At 41.7% G+C, this 15866-nt stretch overlaps 1 protein-coding gene across 1 annotated transcript in view; it reads right to left on the bottom strand.

Moving 5' to 3' along the window:
* LOC128939499 (opsin-5-like) overlaps positions 1-11735 on the bottom strand; it is a 29108-nt gene extending 17373 nt beyond the window's left edge. The window contains exons 1-3 of the mRNA XM_054280499.1: positions 11574-11735; positions 10482-10578; positions 1695-1900 (exon numbers count right to left, since the gene is read on the bottom strand). Of these exons, the coding sequence (XP_054136474.1) occupies positions 1695-1900; positions 10482-10578; positions 11574-11735 (465 nt within the window). The remainder of the gene's footprint in view (positions 1-1694; positions 1901-10481; positions 10579-11573) is intronic.
* Between the last annotated feature and the right edge of the window lie 4131 nt (positions 11736-15866).

Genomic DNA, 15866 nt, shown 5'->3' with positions numbered 1-15866 from the left:
AAAAAAAAAAAGTCAGATCATCATAACAAGACTTAGTAGTTCCAAGTCAGCCAAAGAGGGATTCCCAGGCAAAAGCATCATGAAAGAATCTGTAAGGCTCCTGACAGAAGTTCCCATGCAAACCAAGATGAGAGACAGAGTGTGCCATGCCTTGCCAATTCCTCTGTGCACTGTTTTCTACATCCCAAAAAAGGAGCCCCAGTACAGACAGGGCTCTGAAAGAGCTTGGAGTAGGAATGCAGAAAGGTCATTCAATGTTACTTCTCTCAGCCTTGTGAGTTATAAGCATTAAGTTACGCCAGTGACCTAGGGTCAGGATTTCACACTGAAAGGCTTGCCCTGTGTTACACAGGAAATCTGCAACAAAGCTAGAACTGAACCTGGAGATGCAGATTTTGCCTTTCCTTTCTCAGTCATAGCTCCAACCCTCCTCGAAAGAGGGGGAAAATACGCATCTGTTTAATTCTGAATATGGGTGTGAATCTTACAGTTTTCATGTATGTGTTTGTTTATCTTATGACTTCAAAGTTTTCCCTTAATGAAAAAAATTCAGAGTTTCTGCTCAACAGATCTTAGACTGCAACTGTAGGTCATTTCATTAGAGAAAGAAGGCTATTTAGCTGAGGAAATAATTAATTTTGATAAATTGTTTTCTGCCTAATGACTATGGAGATGCATTTTAAACAATAAAATAATAATTTTTTAGATCAAGCTACAGCTCCTAGGTTAATCAGTCTCCTACAGGAAGTCTTCCTCTCTGCATAAACAGAACCTTTCTATTGAAATGGAGGGGACATGACCTGTAAATGTTCTTTCATCTATGTGGTACAATGGCTTAACTTCCTCCTTAAAAAAAACCAAAAACCCAAGCCTCCAAGAAAAGAGGATTATTTTTCTCTCTCTTTTCCTTCATCATGATCTTTCTTACACCTTGCCGTAGGCTATCCTGTCATTTTCAGATTTTTGATTCCCTGATGAAACGGAGTATAATCTTTCTCACAGATGTTGCTGGAAGCACCAGGGAGCCAGCTTTGTGCTTATCTGTCCATGGGGTGCATTTATATTCTGCCCACACAGGTATGTTTCGGAATTAACAGTAATAACTTTTTCTGAGTACTCCAACAAAGAGCTGCCTCCAAGATCTCGACTGTGCCATAAAGTTAAATCACTCATTCTACCACAGGCAATGAATCAAGCAAGAGTTTAGAAATGTGATTGAAGAGTTTCAACTGAGTTAGTGCAAAACCTTGCATGCTAAAATGTATGGTTATGCCCAAATGCTGTGTGGAGGCTTGGCTCTACACGCCTTGTCAAGCAGGAGTCGACATTGGCACTTTAATATTTGTCTTAAAGCAACAACCAGCCTGGCTTCAGGTGACCTGAAGACAAGCACAGCCTATGCCTTGATTTTTCCAACATGAGTGTGAGTTCTAACATGAAGTAAAAACCACCAAACTAGTAAGAACTCTTGTGAATACACAGGAAAAAAACCCACTGAAAATTGGTGAAACACCAGTCAAATGCACAGATTTATAGGTGTAACAAAAGAGAACACAGTCCTTTTGAAAGGTTAGTGACTACCTCCTTTCATTTGGGTGTTGTCTGATTATTTATAGATAGCACACCCACAGAAATAGCTACACTCCTTTTGTCAGATTAATTTTGTCAGATTAGTAAGTGTTATCCAGTCTTACCTGGCAAGTCCATATTGATGTGATAATGAATCCATCATCTCTGAAGACATTGAAGATTTCAATGATGCCCCGTGAATAACCAAACACGGAGATACTGGCATCTGACACTGCCAAGTTAAATGTGAGGTAGTCGGTGGGCTGCAGGAGATGTCTTTGTTTATACAGGACAAAAATCACAATGCTGTTTCCAAACCAAGACAACCAACCTGGAAAAAAAAAATCCATGTAACTTTATGATCTTTAAGGTCCCTTCCAACTCAGTCCATTCTATGATTAGATGAAAACAAAAAAAGCAAATAAAGAAAGGAGCTGTTGAGTGTAAATGTATGACATATCTTCTAAAATTCCCTTTTGTTCCACTGGAAGTATATGAAACCAGATTATCCACTAGACAGCTATGCATGAAACCTTTTTGTGCATCTGGGTGCATTTCAGAAGAAAGAGCAAGTAATTGAGTGCAGCAATAAAACAGAACAAAGAGCTGCTGCTACACCTACTGAAGATGTGCCATTTAAGGGTCTAAAGTGGATTTTTTCCCTGAAAGTTTTTTCCTTAAGTGGATAGATGAAACTCTTAAGTGTTACACCTGGGAATATAAGAAGGAACAAAGATTGGTAGAGTGGAGCAGAGACTAAAAACAATCTGCCAAAATCTGCAGCTGTTTAAGTTCCTCGTATACAATAATGGATACAGAAAGTTCACACACATAGCCAGAGGGCTGCTTTATCAGTTCTCCTTAGAAAAGTGCAGCTAATACAACTAGGTTTCTTCTCTTAGAACAATCTAGGATCTCCTTGCAGCAAAGTCTGTCCCAGATGGGAATATTTTTCAGTAATACATATGATAATCTATATGAAGAGAATATTTGGAATAGAACTTCAAAGTCTCTTTTATTTAATTTTATAGAAAGTTGCATTCTCTCTTACTCTCCAGGAACAGAGATGTCAGACTTTTATGTGTCTAAGTATGTGAGCAAAACACAAGGTAGATAAATGTAAACCTATTGAAAATCAGACACTCTGCTGGAGAGACCTAGAGTTTCCAAATGTCCACAGCTATTGCTCTGCCCATCAGTGCAAGGCCCTGGTGGCTCACATCCCACTTTTTGAAATTACATAGATGTGTATAGATGAATGACTTTTAACAGAAAGTATATGGATAAGGGTCAGGTTCAGTGTTGAAAATGTGGCTTAGCCAGTTAAGGGGGTGGAGGGCTGAGCAGCAGGTCAGGCAGCACCTGGCTCCCAGCTGGCTCCAGCTTCTATCCCACAAACCAGCTCTGCCATTTCTGACATTGGTGGCCTTGCTTCACCTTGGCAAGGCAGAGCAAGACACGACCTCTTTTGAGTGTGTGCTGCCCACAACAGGATAAGGCATGCTACACCTGGTGGCTTATGCCAGGTTACAATATTCCCAGGAGAGGGAGAGAAGAGCTGACCCACAGCCCTCTGCCCAGGCACAAACAGCAGATATCCCAGAATAATACTGCTGTATCTTGACCCAGCAAGAGATGAACAAACACAGTAAAGAGGGGTGTGACATGGTGGCTCTGCACAGCACCTCTGGATATTCAAAGGAGTCTGTGCTATGAAAGATGGCTGATAGGTTTAATGTTGTAGCAAGGGGGCAGCTGCCTTCCTTCAGGAAGCACCGCCTCAATGTCAAGAATCCAGCACTTCACTACCAGGCTGCTGGGGATAGGAAGGGAGGGGAGAAAATTGCCTCCCCCTCTCTAGGCCATGTGGGAGTATCAGGAGCTGAAATGACAAAGAGCAAGGCACATGTTCTGTAAAGAAAGAGACTGGGCAGATACTTCCCGGTGAAGTGCTCTGGGCACTTTGGGGTGGGAGGGAGGTGGTTGATGGGACAGTCTCTGTTAGGCTTTATGAACTGTTTCTTCTGCTGAGCAATTTACTTTCAATAGTTTCTCTTTGCAGCATTGCCAAGCTTCTGCTGCTCTATCTTTTTTAGTTGAATGAACATGTGAAGAGTATTTGAACTGGGAAGAGCTGAAATGTCAGCCTATGGTATTACCAGAAATAATCCCTGGTGAGATGATACACTGAGATACACACACACACACACACACACACACACACACATATTCTATTTATATCCTGTTACACGACCAGTAAATATATCTTGTTCTGGCCACTAGGTGACAATGTTTCTTAATCAAGTCTTGTTTTGAACTGCATGCACTTTAACTCATGGATTTTGTGACTTTTGTTTGAATCTAGGTATTATAAATAGGCAGAGCAGGGCACTGGGAGAGGAAGGCTTTGGGAATGAATGAGGATAGCCTGAAACGCAAATATGGGAGTTGTGTTGTCTGTGTATGTTGGTTCTACTCTCTGCAAGGTTAGATATTTATCAAGGCAGTAGATATGAAATATTTTTCCCTGTCCATATGAAGACATAGTGCTAAAATGGCAGACAAAATAAAATGGCCCCTCCTTTGTAAATAACAAAATTTTGCCCATGCATTGTAATGGATAGGAGGGATACCATACCCTCCCAGTGTCAGACACCTGCCCTTGCTGGGAATATACAGAGCAAATTCCCCCTAGCCTGGAGGGTAAGGGAGTTTTGAGTTAAAGTGTCTTAAGGAAGAACTTGAGCAAAACATCACACCAAACAACACTGCACATTTTAGAGCAATGAGAGGTGAGAGAGACACAGTACTTGTGATAATTTTTGGGAATTACATTCACAAACTGAGGTTGAAGATGAGGGATGCATCAAGGGAGATAAAGTTACAGAGTGAGTATGATTTCTGCAGGTAGGCACAGTCCTTTCAAGCAAAGCAGTGGAGAACCTGCACTGGCATATCCAGTCCCTAAAATGGTCTGTCTGTGTAGTAGACCACATTAACTTGGAATAAAAAAAAAAAAAGAAAAAGAAACAGAAGAAAATAAATTCTTAGTAAACCATGCAATAACAAAATCAGTGGTCACATAAAAGTGGTGTCAGCTAGAGTAGTGAGTGTGGGACACTGCATCGCTGTGCCATCAGATACATGTGCTAGTCTGGGTTGCTGCCTATATTGACTGACTGACTTAAAAAACCCAAACCAGACCAACCCAAACCAGAAAATTACCCCAACCAAAATAACAGCTCAAACCAAACAACCCCTCTCCCTTCCTCCCCCAAGCCCTGACAGCATAACAGGGAGGAAGGTTGAAAATTCAAGGCAAGAAGAGCAATAGCACTGACACTCTCAGTGAGGGCAGAGATCTCCTCAGCTGCATTTCAGGGAGTGTGTGCCTCAGGGGATGATCAAGAGTCCAGAAAGAAACCTCTGAATTTTGAAGTGCCTCCATGTTACCAGGTGCCATCTCAGTAAAACAAAAGATAGAAAAATAAACAACTGAGGGAACTTGTTCCATCTTTTACAAGCTGTCACTAATGTTCACTCATAAGAAAAAACCCAGAAAAAAACCCAAACCAACCCCAAAAAACCCCAAACCAACCCCAAAATCCAAACCCAGCATACTAAGGCAATCCTGGTGAAAAAAGACAGATTTCAACTGAGGTCAAAATGTGGTGAGAGAGAAGAAAAAAAAAAAAGTAGCAGCTAGGCAGAAACTGAGCATTGCCACCCAGCATAAGGTTCAGAGAGGGATCACCACATTTCTCCCATAATGTAATGGATAGGAGGGATACCCAAGTCTGACTTGAGTTGCTCATCAGAGAGATGCTAGATCTTCTGACATGGCAAAATACACAGATAATATGCAAATACTTCAGTAGTTTTGCAAACATTGTGAGGTAGGAGGAATAGGATGGACAGCAGTATTAAAAATGTTGTATTGCCCCTATTTAATTCAGTAGTAATCCTTTTCCTGGAATAACACTCTCTAACAGAGCACTTTAATCCACAGATGTCAAAAGCACTCCACAAGGGAGTCTGGTGCTGTTATCCATGGTTTCTTGGGGAGGAACAGAAAAGCTGCCAAGCAAGCTGGTGAAAGTCAGCTTGCTTGGCAGCCCTTCAGCTATTCACAAACTCCTGAGTCAGCGTGATGCCCACCAGCCCATGCAGAAAAGTAGCCAGAAGGCGTGACTAAGGAGACTGAAAATCTTTCTGCTGAAAGCAACTGAGAACATTGAGTTTGTTTAACTCTAAGAATACTGAAAAAGTACATTGTAATTTTAAAACTATTTCTGTCAAATCACTCTATCCTGTGCATTCAGACATGCCCTATTTTTTCCTCATGTACCTGAGATGGTCACTGAACAAGCAATAAGCGCCTGAGGCTGCATGCAGTTTCATTGTTAACATTGTTTCTGAAGAACTAAATTTGGCACATGTGAATTGATAGCTCTGAGCTGGTCATCCACATTTCCAATAGATTAGTTCACCTGTGCCCAGCCAAAATAGGTTATTACGCTTTCTACTTAGACTTGCTCTTATTAGACATTGTTGCATGGCCTTTACTTGTAAAAGCTGGCAAGACTGAAATAGAAGAATGGGTGTTACAACTCAGCCATCACAGTTTAAAATATAAATGAAGCCTTAAGTGGAAGAACTCAAGAAGTGAGAGCAAAAGGTGAGGCTCAGTGTCACAAGACAAACTAAGCTCTTTCCTCAGCAAATAACCTTCCTCTAGGACAGAAATTGGATTGACCATCTTAGTGCAGAGCAGGCATGAATGAAATCAGTCACATAACTACACATACAAAGCATAAATGCCAATCAGAAGAGGCTTGCTGCAAAAGATTTTCTGCCCAGAAAACTTTAATTAAAACAGTGATAAAATCCAGAGAATTTGCAAAGCTGTCATTAACTATTGCAACTGTGACGTGACCCTACTCTGTTTTCAGTCTTTGCTGCCAATTATACACACACAATATCCTGTCCAGGGCATATTGCCAGTTCTGGCAGGAAGGAAAAGAGTCATCTTGTTTTAGACTTGACAAAGCACGGACAGATTATTTGTTCAATAAATGCAATCATTTTGGGGATGAATGTTCTGTGAATAGCTTGTTTCCTTTCCCACCTTCTCAGATTTATCTGTCAAACAAAATCCCAAAATAACACTCATTCTGTCACTTGTCAAGTAACAGTTTACTATTACCATTCAGAAGTGTTTTAAAGCATGTTTGGATCTTTTGGTCTGTTCAGATGGGATTGTTAATGCACTCAGCATGCCTTTCTGATGGAAGCATTCACAAAAAGTCAGAATTTGCCCTCTAATTAATACTCTCTCCTATTGACATAAAATTTCCTTTTATGCCTTGTATTTACTCTAACTGGCCCAGTTAAGAGTGAAATGAGGCAAAGCAAACAGGGAACAAATTATGCATAAATGCAGAAAAACACCCAACTTATGAATTCCAGTAAATAATTTTGAAGCAAAAAAGCTTTCTATTTTTTCCCCATGTCTAGAAGCCAGCCGCAGTGGGCAGTGCTTTTTAATTGTACCTCATAATTTAAACTGTACAAGGATTTTCCACAGTACTGTACCACTTATGGCATAGGCAAAAAGGGGTCAGATGTAATCCCAGCAGCAGGACAAGCTTTCACCTGTCTGCTGGAGACAGCTCTGAGCTCATTGAAGGGAAGGATGGGAGCAGACTGCTGCCTTCAGAAGGAGGATGCTGCCCCAGGTGACCTAGCACAGGGTAACACAGCAGTTGCTATCACTTGCAGATAGTCCCTCTAACAGTGGATCACTGCTGTTGAGAGGGCATTGCACCTTCCCCACACTTTGCTGATCCCCTGGCCCCAGCATTAACAAGGAGAACGATGGAACAGTGGCTCAGGTGTCAAGAAGCAGGGCAGTGGCCTCAGTGTCCATCAGCATTTACAAAATGCCCCACATACTCCCTCTGCTGGTTTGCTCTTGGTGTCAGCGTGTGACACCACTGCACTGAGGCTCCCATGCAGGGTGCTGAGGAGCCCTCGCACGGATCCAAAACAGCCTGGCTGCTGTATCACATACAATGCACACATCAGTGCCCTGTCTGTCACAAATGACAGCTGTGCTATCTGTCACTTGTGAGACTTTCCAGAAGGGGACACACAGAGATCTTATCTCAGCAAAAGGTGTGAGACCATGGCTCCTGGATATTCATGAGCACTGTCAAGATGAGTGACTCTGGGAAGACTTGGCCAAATATAGTAAGGCTTTTAGGACTTTATCCTGTGAAGGTGAGGAGATTCAGAAGAACTCCATCTTCTGGATAAATGCTAACACCTATCACATACATCTCCTTGGTTTTGGAAAAGTGTATCAGAATTTGCAACAAGCTGCACTGCCATACTTAAACTTGAAAGAGAAGAAAACACTTAGTAACTACAGAAGTGTCATCACTGAAGCCGTTTTCCAAGGCATCAAAAACCCAAGAGTATCAAATATGAACATCTTTGGGGCTTTGTGTAAGGAAGTGTCAATAGACTCCTGCCAATATAGACTGTCTTGCCAGAGCCCTAAAGCACCAGAGGTACAGGAAGCTAGCACATGGACTGGCCTTTTTCCTCTGCTGCCAGAAGGGCAAGAGGGTGTCTGTATGACAGAGCACTTGCTCTGCCACATCACAGCTCCCTGGATGGAATGAGTTATTGGTGTATGTAAAACTAATAATTATAAATTGCTGTGGCTGCTGCTTGCAGAACTGTGACAGTCGATCTTTGAGGAGAAAAGAAATTAGGACTTTCCAGATTCATGTATAACTAACCTATTTTTTCAAAAGTTATCATTTCCAAAAGGTATACCTACATCCATCAATTTTCACCAGATCTACACTACACTTAACTTGGACTAGTGCTTCTGCTAGTTGTACATACTCTGTGAGAAAAGGAACTCAAGTTTTGAATTTTGAGGTAAATTTCAAGAACAGCAGCTATGACATGCAAGCACTTGCAGGCTTGGCTGAAGGATCTGAAGAAATCAAATCTCAATAGCCTAAAGGCCCAGGCAGATATTTGCTAGAAGATGTGAGATCACTACCAGGAAGCAGCATAGGAGAACATCTCTGCTGGTTGATTGATGGAAGAAATCTGAACTACCAGTGTGATGCAGAGGCAATACTGGGAGGCATCAGTAGAGTTGATAGAGTGTAAATATGAATGGGAATAGTGATGGCAAGACCCTGCTTGGATGCTGGATTCAGTCCTTGCTATAAGGCTGCTGGGATGACAGGGGAAAAGATCTTATGAGAGGAGATAAATAAATATAATTACTCCCTGCCCCCCAGTCAACCAACCAACAAAAGAAAATTCCCTCAATTGCTTAATATAGGAATACAGGGGTAGGCTTCAAGGTATGATTGCTCCTTCAGGAATATAGATTGGCCATAGGGTGTCATTTGCGAGCAAAAATTTATTTCAATTAAAAGGAATGACCAAAAATTGCATAAAGTTGTTGTGATCACTTTAGCTAAGAATTTAGGTGAAGGCTCCTATCCAACACAGAAACCAAATCAGGAATGTGCTTTCAATTGGAAGAGTGATAACAACACCAAAAAAACCCCTAGCCATTTATATGGGGGAGCATAATAGCTGTGTAAATGAGATTATACATTGCCTCTGTAGGGGACTGGCCTTGCTGACCTAAGATGTTCTTTCTAGTCCTAAGTGCAACTGCTTAATTGTTTAGCTGATGGTGCAGACATTTCCCAGCCATTCACAAGGGGATACGCAGATGTGAACAGAGTGGGGATAAATTTGAATACCTCTGATTTACCTTATTACCCCTCTCCTAAGATAGAAGCCATATATATTTCTATTAAAATATCTGTTTTTGTTTTAAGCACAACTTTCCTTAATTTCTAGAGATAAAAATAAGAAAGTTTCACGTAAACATATTAAAATACTTAGCATTTGACATTTTAACTTCCACAAGCCTTTGTCAAATGTAAGCAGAGGCCTAATAGGTGAATTGAAATATGTAAGAAGTTAAGAATAAAAATAATCAGTTAGGCAAATAATTTAAAAACAGAGACATTTCTGCACATGCTGTTTAGAAGAACAGATTAAATAAAAGTTAAATTTTCTTCTATTTTTCTGTGAGGCCCTATAGTTGAAAATTTTTATTACCTAGCATGCTTGCACTCTTTGAAATTTCATAAATTTTCCTTGTGTTTGGCAATAAGCCTGCCCAAAATAGATAATATTTAAACAAACAACCCAAAATTACAGTGGTATCAGAGTGCATTTATACTGAGTACCATCTTCAAATCTCTGTTTTACACTTACAATATTTGTCCTCCAGCAGAACTAAAAGAAATACTTGGTATTGTGACTGCTAACACAGGAAAAGGTTCTAGTACTTAGATCTTTCTTAGATCCTATTTGAAGAAGTCAATTTCTATATGCATCCAGCATTTAAAGCAAGAACAATACAAACAATTAAAGTTAAGAATCAAAAAACATATTTTGTGTTTCTCCAGAATATAATTGTAGGATGCCAACTGACTCTCAACAGCCATAAGTGAAAATCAGGGAACATTTATTCAGTGCTACTAAAACACAAGAAAACATGGAATTATCATGTACTGCTGACAAGGTACTTCTTTTATCTTCCCACATATTAAGCTTAATGAACATTAGTTGAAAGTTTACAGGCCTGACTATATATTTTTCCTCAAGATTTCTGCATTGATTACAGACCTCTTTTCAACAAAAGCAAAATGTACTTCTCTGATCTTACAATTGCTGGAAAAAAGGTGACATTTTCTACCTTCCTGTTCCTTTAGGGATAAAATCCAAATGAATCACTTTGAATTTGATAACAACATCTATTTAAGAGTTTCCTTTCACACCCAAACCATAATACCTACCTAAAGCCAACAGGTAGAAACCTATGATAGTCTCTCCTTGCTCTGTTACAGCTGCCTCTCTGGTCAGAAAACTGATGTTGTTGTTCCTCCAGGGTGCCTGTGCAGAGAAATGGACAGACATTTTCAGTGGAGCTTCTGATGCAGAAACCACCCTTCCCCAGAATGTCCTGATGAATAAAATGGTTCCAGCCTTTTCCTCAGTTTCTGCTCGCTGTATTCAAGGGAGCTCTCAATAAGACTAATGATCTAAAGAAGGAAATCTCAAGGGACAGGAGCTTTGCAGCCTTCTGACCTATTCTTCTTCACTAATCCTATCTATTAATACAGCCTGTGAACCTGTGGCCAGCAAAAGACAGAAGACTTCCTTGAATCCTCATTACTGCTATGTGCAAAAATCTCTAATGAAGAGTGGGTATCTGACAAAAGAGACAACTTCCTCTAAAATAAGGTGACACCACATAACCTACAGGCTCACAGGCACACCCACACCATACTGATACATTGCTTACATAACTGTACTTTCATCTTTTTTCCTTCATTGAAGATGAGTGGAATTTTAGTTCAAATGAAATTCAGGAAAAATCTCACACAAATTAAAAAATGGCACAGTGAAAAATAAAAACCAAACAGGGAGGTGTCACCACCTGCAAATGTGGCTTTAACGTAGCAGAAAAAAATAATTAACTTACTTTACCAGCAGGAGAGTTGTTAATTTAAAAAGAAGGGAAGGTAATTTCCAGTACAGGTTGAAAAAAAATGTAAGTACTTTGGATCACATTTTTAGACTGCTAAGGACCCTCCAATCTTGTAGTAAGCTCCAAGTATGATGTGGGATTTTGCCCATACTGTTGAAAAAGGAAATCTTGTTTTGTTGAAGTGCATGGGATTTGAGTCAGCTGAGAATACTTTTAGTCTTTTCTGAGGTATCAATGATTGTATTTGAGATGTGGCCTCTCTTAACAATCAGGTTGTAGTCACAACAAAAAACATGAATCTAAATTAATTCAGCTGGAGAAGCAAAGTGGTTAAGCATCCTTTCTGATGATTGTTTTCCCCTCACCCCAGTCTTCACACACTGGGAGTGATTAATACCTTGATCGGCTTGCAGTTTTCTCCTTCCTCCTTCTGGTGGCACCCTCCAGTGAAGAACAGAGGCTTTGCAAACTGCTGTGGTTTGTTTGGTGGGTCTGCAGGTGACCGTGCTTCCAAAGGAGAGAAAGGCTCCCTCTGCAGATTACAGGAGCCTAGTTTCATGTCTCTCAGTGCTTTAGTGGTGACCAATTTAGTGGCTTCACAGAGATTATCCCCAAGTGCCTTCACTATCTTCACAAAGTGCTTTGAAAGGATTAGAGCAGCATATGCTACGGGCAGCTCTATAACAGGACAAGAAAACTAAAATGCCATGGCAGTACAGACAAATAGTATAGACTCTGTTTGACACAGCTGTGACTGTGAGAAGGCACATGAAAAATGGACTTGAATATTTCTGCTACCAGCAAAACTCTCCACCAGAAGAGCCTCTTCCTCCTCAGTCCACACCTTCTTGTGGCTCCCCTTGCTGATGACTCCTTGGGATGGGAGGCAACAATCCATTCCATATTCCTCACAAGACAATGCATTAACCCCTTGTGTTGGCCCAGGCCAATCTTGGTAGAAAAACCTCACTGGCCCCCCTCACAGATCCACTCGCCCCTTGGAACCACATGCACCTGCCCTTTGCATCATGAGACGTGACAAGCAATACTGCAATACGTGAGATTTGATTTACTACTTTTAGAGCACTTAAAGATGGACCCTTTTCTGCCCATGGGTCCTCTTAAGATGGTGCATCAACCCCAGCATCCAAGTAAACTGGGTAGCACATTGTGGACAAGATGGATTTTTGTCAGGGATGGACACAAGAGGAGTCCTGATCGGTGTTCTGCCCTTACTAGTCCTGGAAAGTGCCTCAGGTGTTTCAGGCTCTTCACTGCCTCTGGCTACACACTGAGAATCATCCCAACCCAGCCCAAGCTGCAAGGTCTCATACGGCTCAGGGAGCTCTGCCAGACTCTCCAAAACAACTCCCAGATGACTCCAACCACACGAGCAAACACAGAGTTTACAAACTCCAAATGTACCAGATCGAAACCCTCTTCCCTGGGCACAGAGGGGAAAGATGGAACTTTGGCACCTCTGACTCTCAAAGCCAAGGAGTCAGTCTGGGTGGCTGTCGATATAAATTGCAAAGCTATTGATTGCACCATCGCAATAACCTGAAAAATACCAACAAGTCACAGTCCAAAGACAGTAAGAGTCAGCAGCTGGGTCCCTCCCAATCTGCCAGCTGTGTCCAACTCAAGCCCATGGACAAGGCCCTGGGCAAGAGCGAAATAATCGTGCCAATAATATTGTTTCAGCAAGACCGTGGGACTACCGCTGGGCGGCGAGGCCAAGCCATAGGGAGCGCGATTTTCGCCTGTCACACTCGGGCAAAAGCCGACTTTGTTACCGCAAAGGGCGTCCGGCCGCGAGGAGGCGCGACTTCCTATGCCCAGTCAGTAACTGTGCCCTCATCTCTTAAGAGTCATAGCTACTCCCGCCCTAGAAGGACCCTGAAGCCCCCCTTTCCTGCAGGCTGGGTGCGCACAAGGGACACAGACAAAGCGAACTCGCCTCGGGACACAGCGGCGCCTCCCTCCCTCCCCTGCTGCCGCAGGCTCAGCCGAGCCGGCCGGGGGCCCTGTGCCTTCAGGGGCAGCCGGGCCCCGCACCCACCTGAGCTACGGCGGCTCCGGGCCTGGGCCAGGCCGGGAAAAGGGCGCACAGCTCTGGGGGCACAGCAGCGAGCCCTGACTGGGAGCAGCCACACAGCATCTCAGTCCTGCCGGGATCTGTGCCCCACAGACCTCCGGAGAGAGCGCAGAGCCGGCCCCGGCCGGCCACATCCCGCGGCCGCCCTGGAATCAGCGCTCGGGGCTGCACCTGAGGGCTCGGGGCAGCTGCTGCCGCAGGGTGAACGAGCGAGAAACCCCCTGGAACCACTGATGTCTCAGGACACCTGACTAAAGGGAGTGATGCAATGACCGGATTAGGACACAAAAGGGCGATACAGCCCATTTTACGAACGTACCAAACCAACCAGTGTCTCTGAGGCAGCAGGCAAAGCCAATTTAGAGCAGATATAAGCCAGCAGTACCTTCTCCTTGGGCAGCTAAAATGTGCAACAGCCTTTGAATCCTCCCTCCCTATTTGCCTAAGTGCTTTCAAAGTGCCAGATATACCAGCACAAAAAGGCAAATATCACAGCAGCACAGACTGGCCTGACATACTAGTTTGGTTACGATACAATCCACTATATGTTTCCAATACAGAAAAATCTTAAAAATTAAAATTTGTGTGTGACAGAAACCATGTGATGAATGTTCCCAAGAAACACCTGTTTTCCTTGAGGAGCACAGAGATTTGGGCAGTTGCCAAAGGAGTGATTATGTCAGAAAGCTGGTGTAGGTTCTCACAGCACTATTTTTTCACAATACTTGTTCTACATGGGTTAAAGGAAAGGACTGTAGAAGGAGGAGACAAAAGGAAAACTTCATAAGGGATGGGTTAAAATAACCATAAGCAGATAGAAAATTGGTTGTGTGCAATGAAAATACACTTTTGCCTCTGTAAGGCATAAAATTTTCTGAAATTTTACAGAAATATATTTGAGGGATTTCAAGGCAAATCCAATGGTACATTAGTTGGAACATGTCTATGCAGATTCTTTTGGATAGATCATTTACATTTTTACTTCACATTTTTAATTAGAATATTCACTACAAAATGAAAAAACTGTGACTATCCAACAAGACATCACTTAGTCTTGCAATGAATAGTCACACAATGATGAGTTATGCCTATGGATTTCATCAAGGTAGCCAAAAACCACATTTTATATCAGTAACAGAAGATCTTTCCAAATTCAGATCATGTAGGTTTTCCCTGGTTCCAATAAAATACAGCTGTTGAAAGTATTTGCACAGATTTTTTTTTCTAACACACATTGAATGAAAAGGAAAAAAATCTTGAGATCAGGTAAGTAATGCTTAAAACTTGTTGATGGACAAATGGGAATGACTGTTCCTGCTGCAAGCCATTTGGAATTGCTTACCTGTAAGAACCAGATCTGAAATCTGCTCTTTTTTGCCAATGTCCAATCTTGTAGAACAAAACCACATCTGAAATATTTAAACTGAAGAGTGATCATAATTTGAAACATGCTTGACCACTTATATTTCAAAACATGCGAGTTTAATCCTGGATGTCAACTCTTGCTGTGACATTTTAGCATGAAAACAATTGCACTCTATGCATTCTCTAGTTAAATGTCTAAACCAAATTTTTTTTTTTTTTTTGCCTTTGTTGGGTTATGTGCCAATGTGATGTAACCATTTGAGAAAATGGTTACATCATATAATGAATACATTGTAAAATCCATACTGCTGCCATGACTTCTATGGACTTTAGCCTATTCAGTTTCATACATTATTCTTGCTCTCATCAATCCTGAATGCTAATTTTTCTCTAGAGGGTTGTGTTCTATAGCTTGTGACAGATATTGAAAACTACCTGAGAGAAAAAAATGCTTGGTCAGTGCTTATTACTGCAATATTCAGTTTGAAATTAACTGTTTCTCAAGGAACACTCTTTAGATTGATGCTAATACAAAGACAGGCTACCTTGCTCCTTCAGATATATGCTACTTTCATGTTGAAAATGATTGAAGGGAATGAAAAATACTTTATGCAAATTAGGTGGCTGAAGCTTTGTATTATTTAAACTCTCTGCTCTGAGCTGAACTTACACTAAGTAGGTTAGGTGATGGTAAAGGAAATGAAAACTTTTTGGGCAGCTGAATCAGTTCGTGAGAGGTTTCAAGTGAAGTGTGGAAGTCCTGCTTCTGAGGCAATAGTTTGCTAATAAGAGGTGGGGCCACTCTTGGCAACCACTGATGAGTGGCTGAAAGGCAGGAGCCTCTCTGTGGCACAAAGAAATATAAGATTTGAGCTCTCTTATTTCTAACCTGTCTTTATAAGTTGAACTGTTTTTTTTGGGTTTTTTTGAGTTTTTTTGGGTTTTTTTTAATATTAAAAGAATGTTACTGTCGCTCCTGCTACAGTAAAACTTGGCTTTTTTGGCATTAAAAGCCTTCCAGTCATCCTTGGTGAGCTCATTAGAGTAGCAGGTTTAAACAAACCCACTTCAAAAGAGCAGCTGGCTGGTGCTCTGTCACGGGGGGGCTTTTACTCTCTGTGTTGCAGCAGTGCTTCACCACTCCAGTTCAGAGGGGAGCCCAGTGAGAGCATCAATTTTCCCCAAATATGGGCTTGCATCATGTGCCTGCAATTTAAAAATGGTACA

The sequence above is a fragment of the Melozone crissalis genome, unplaced genomic scaffold (assembly GCF_028551555.1).
Source record: "Melozone crissalis strain CALT ecotype California unplaced genomic scaffold, PUWL_Pcris_2 ptg000027l_1, whole genome shotgun sequence".
In the NCBI taxonomy this organism is placed as follows: Eukaryota; Metazoa; Chordata; class Aves; order Passeriformes; family Passerellidae; genus Melozone; species Melozone crissalis.
This window is presented reverse-complemented; position numbering and strand designations above follow the sequence as displayed.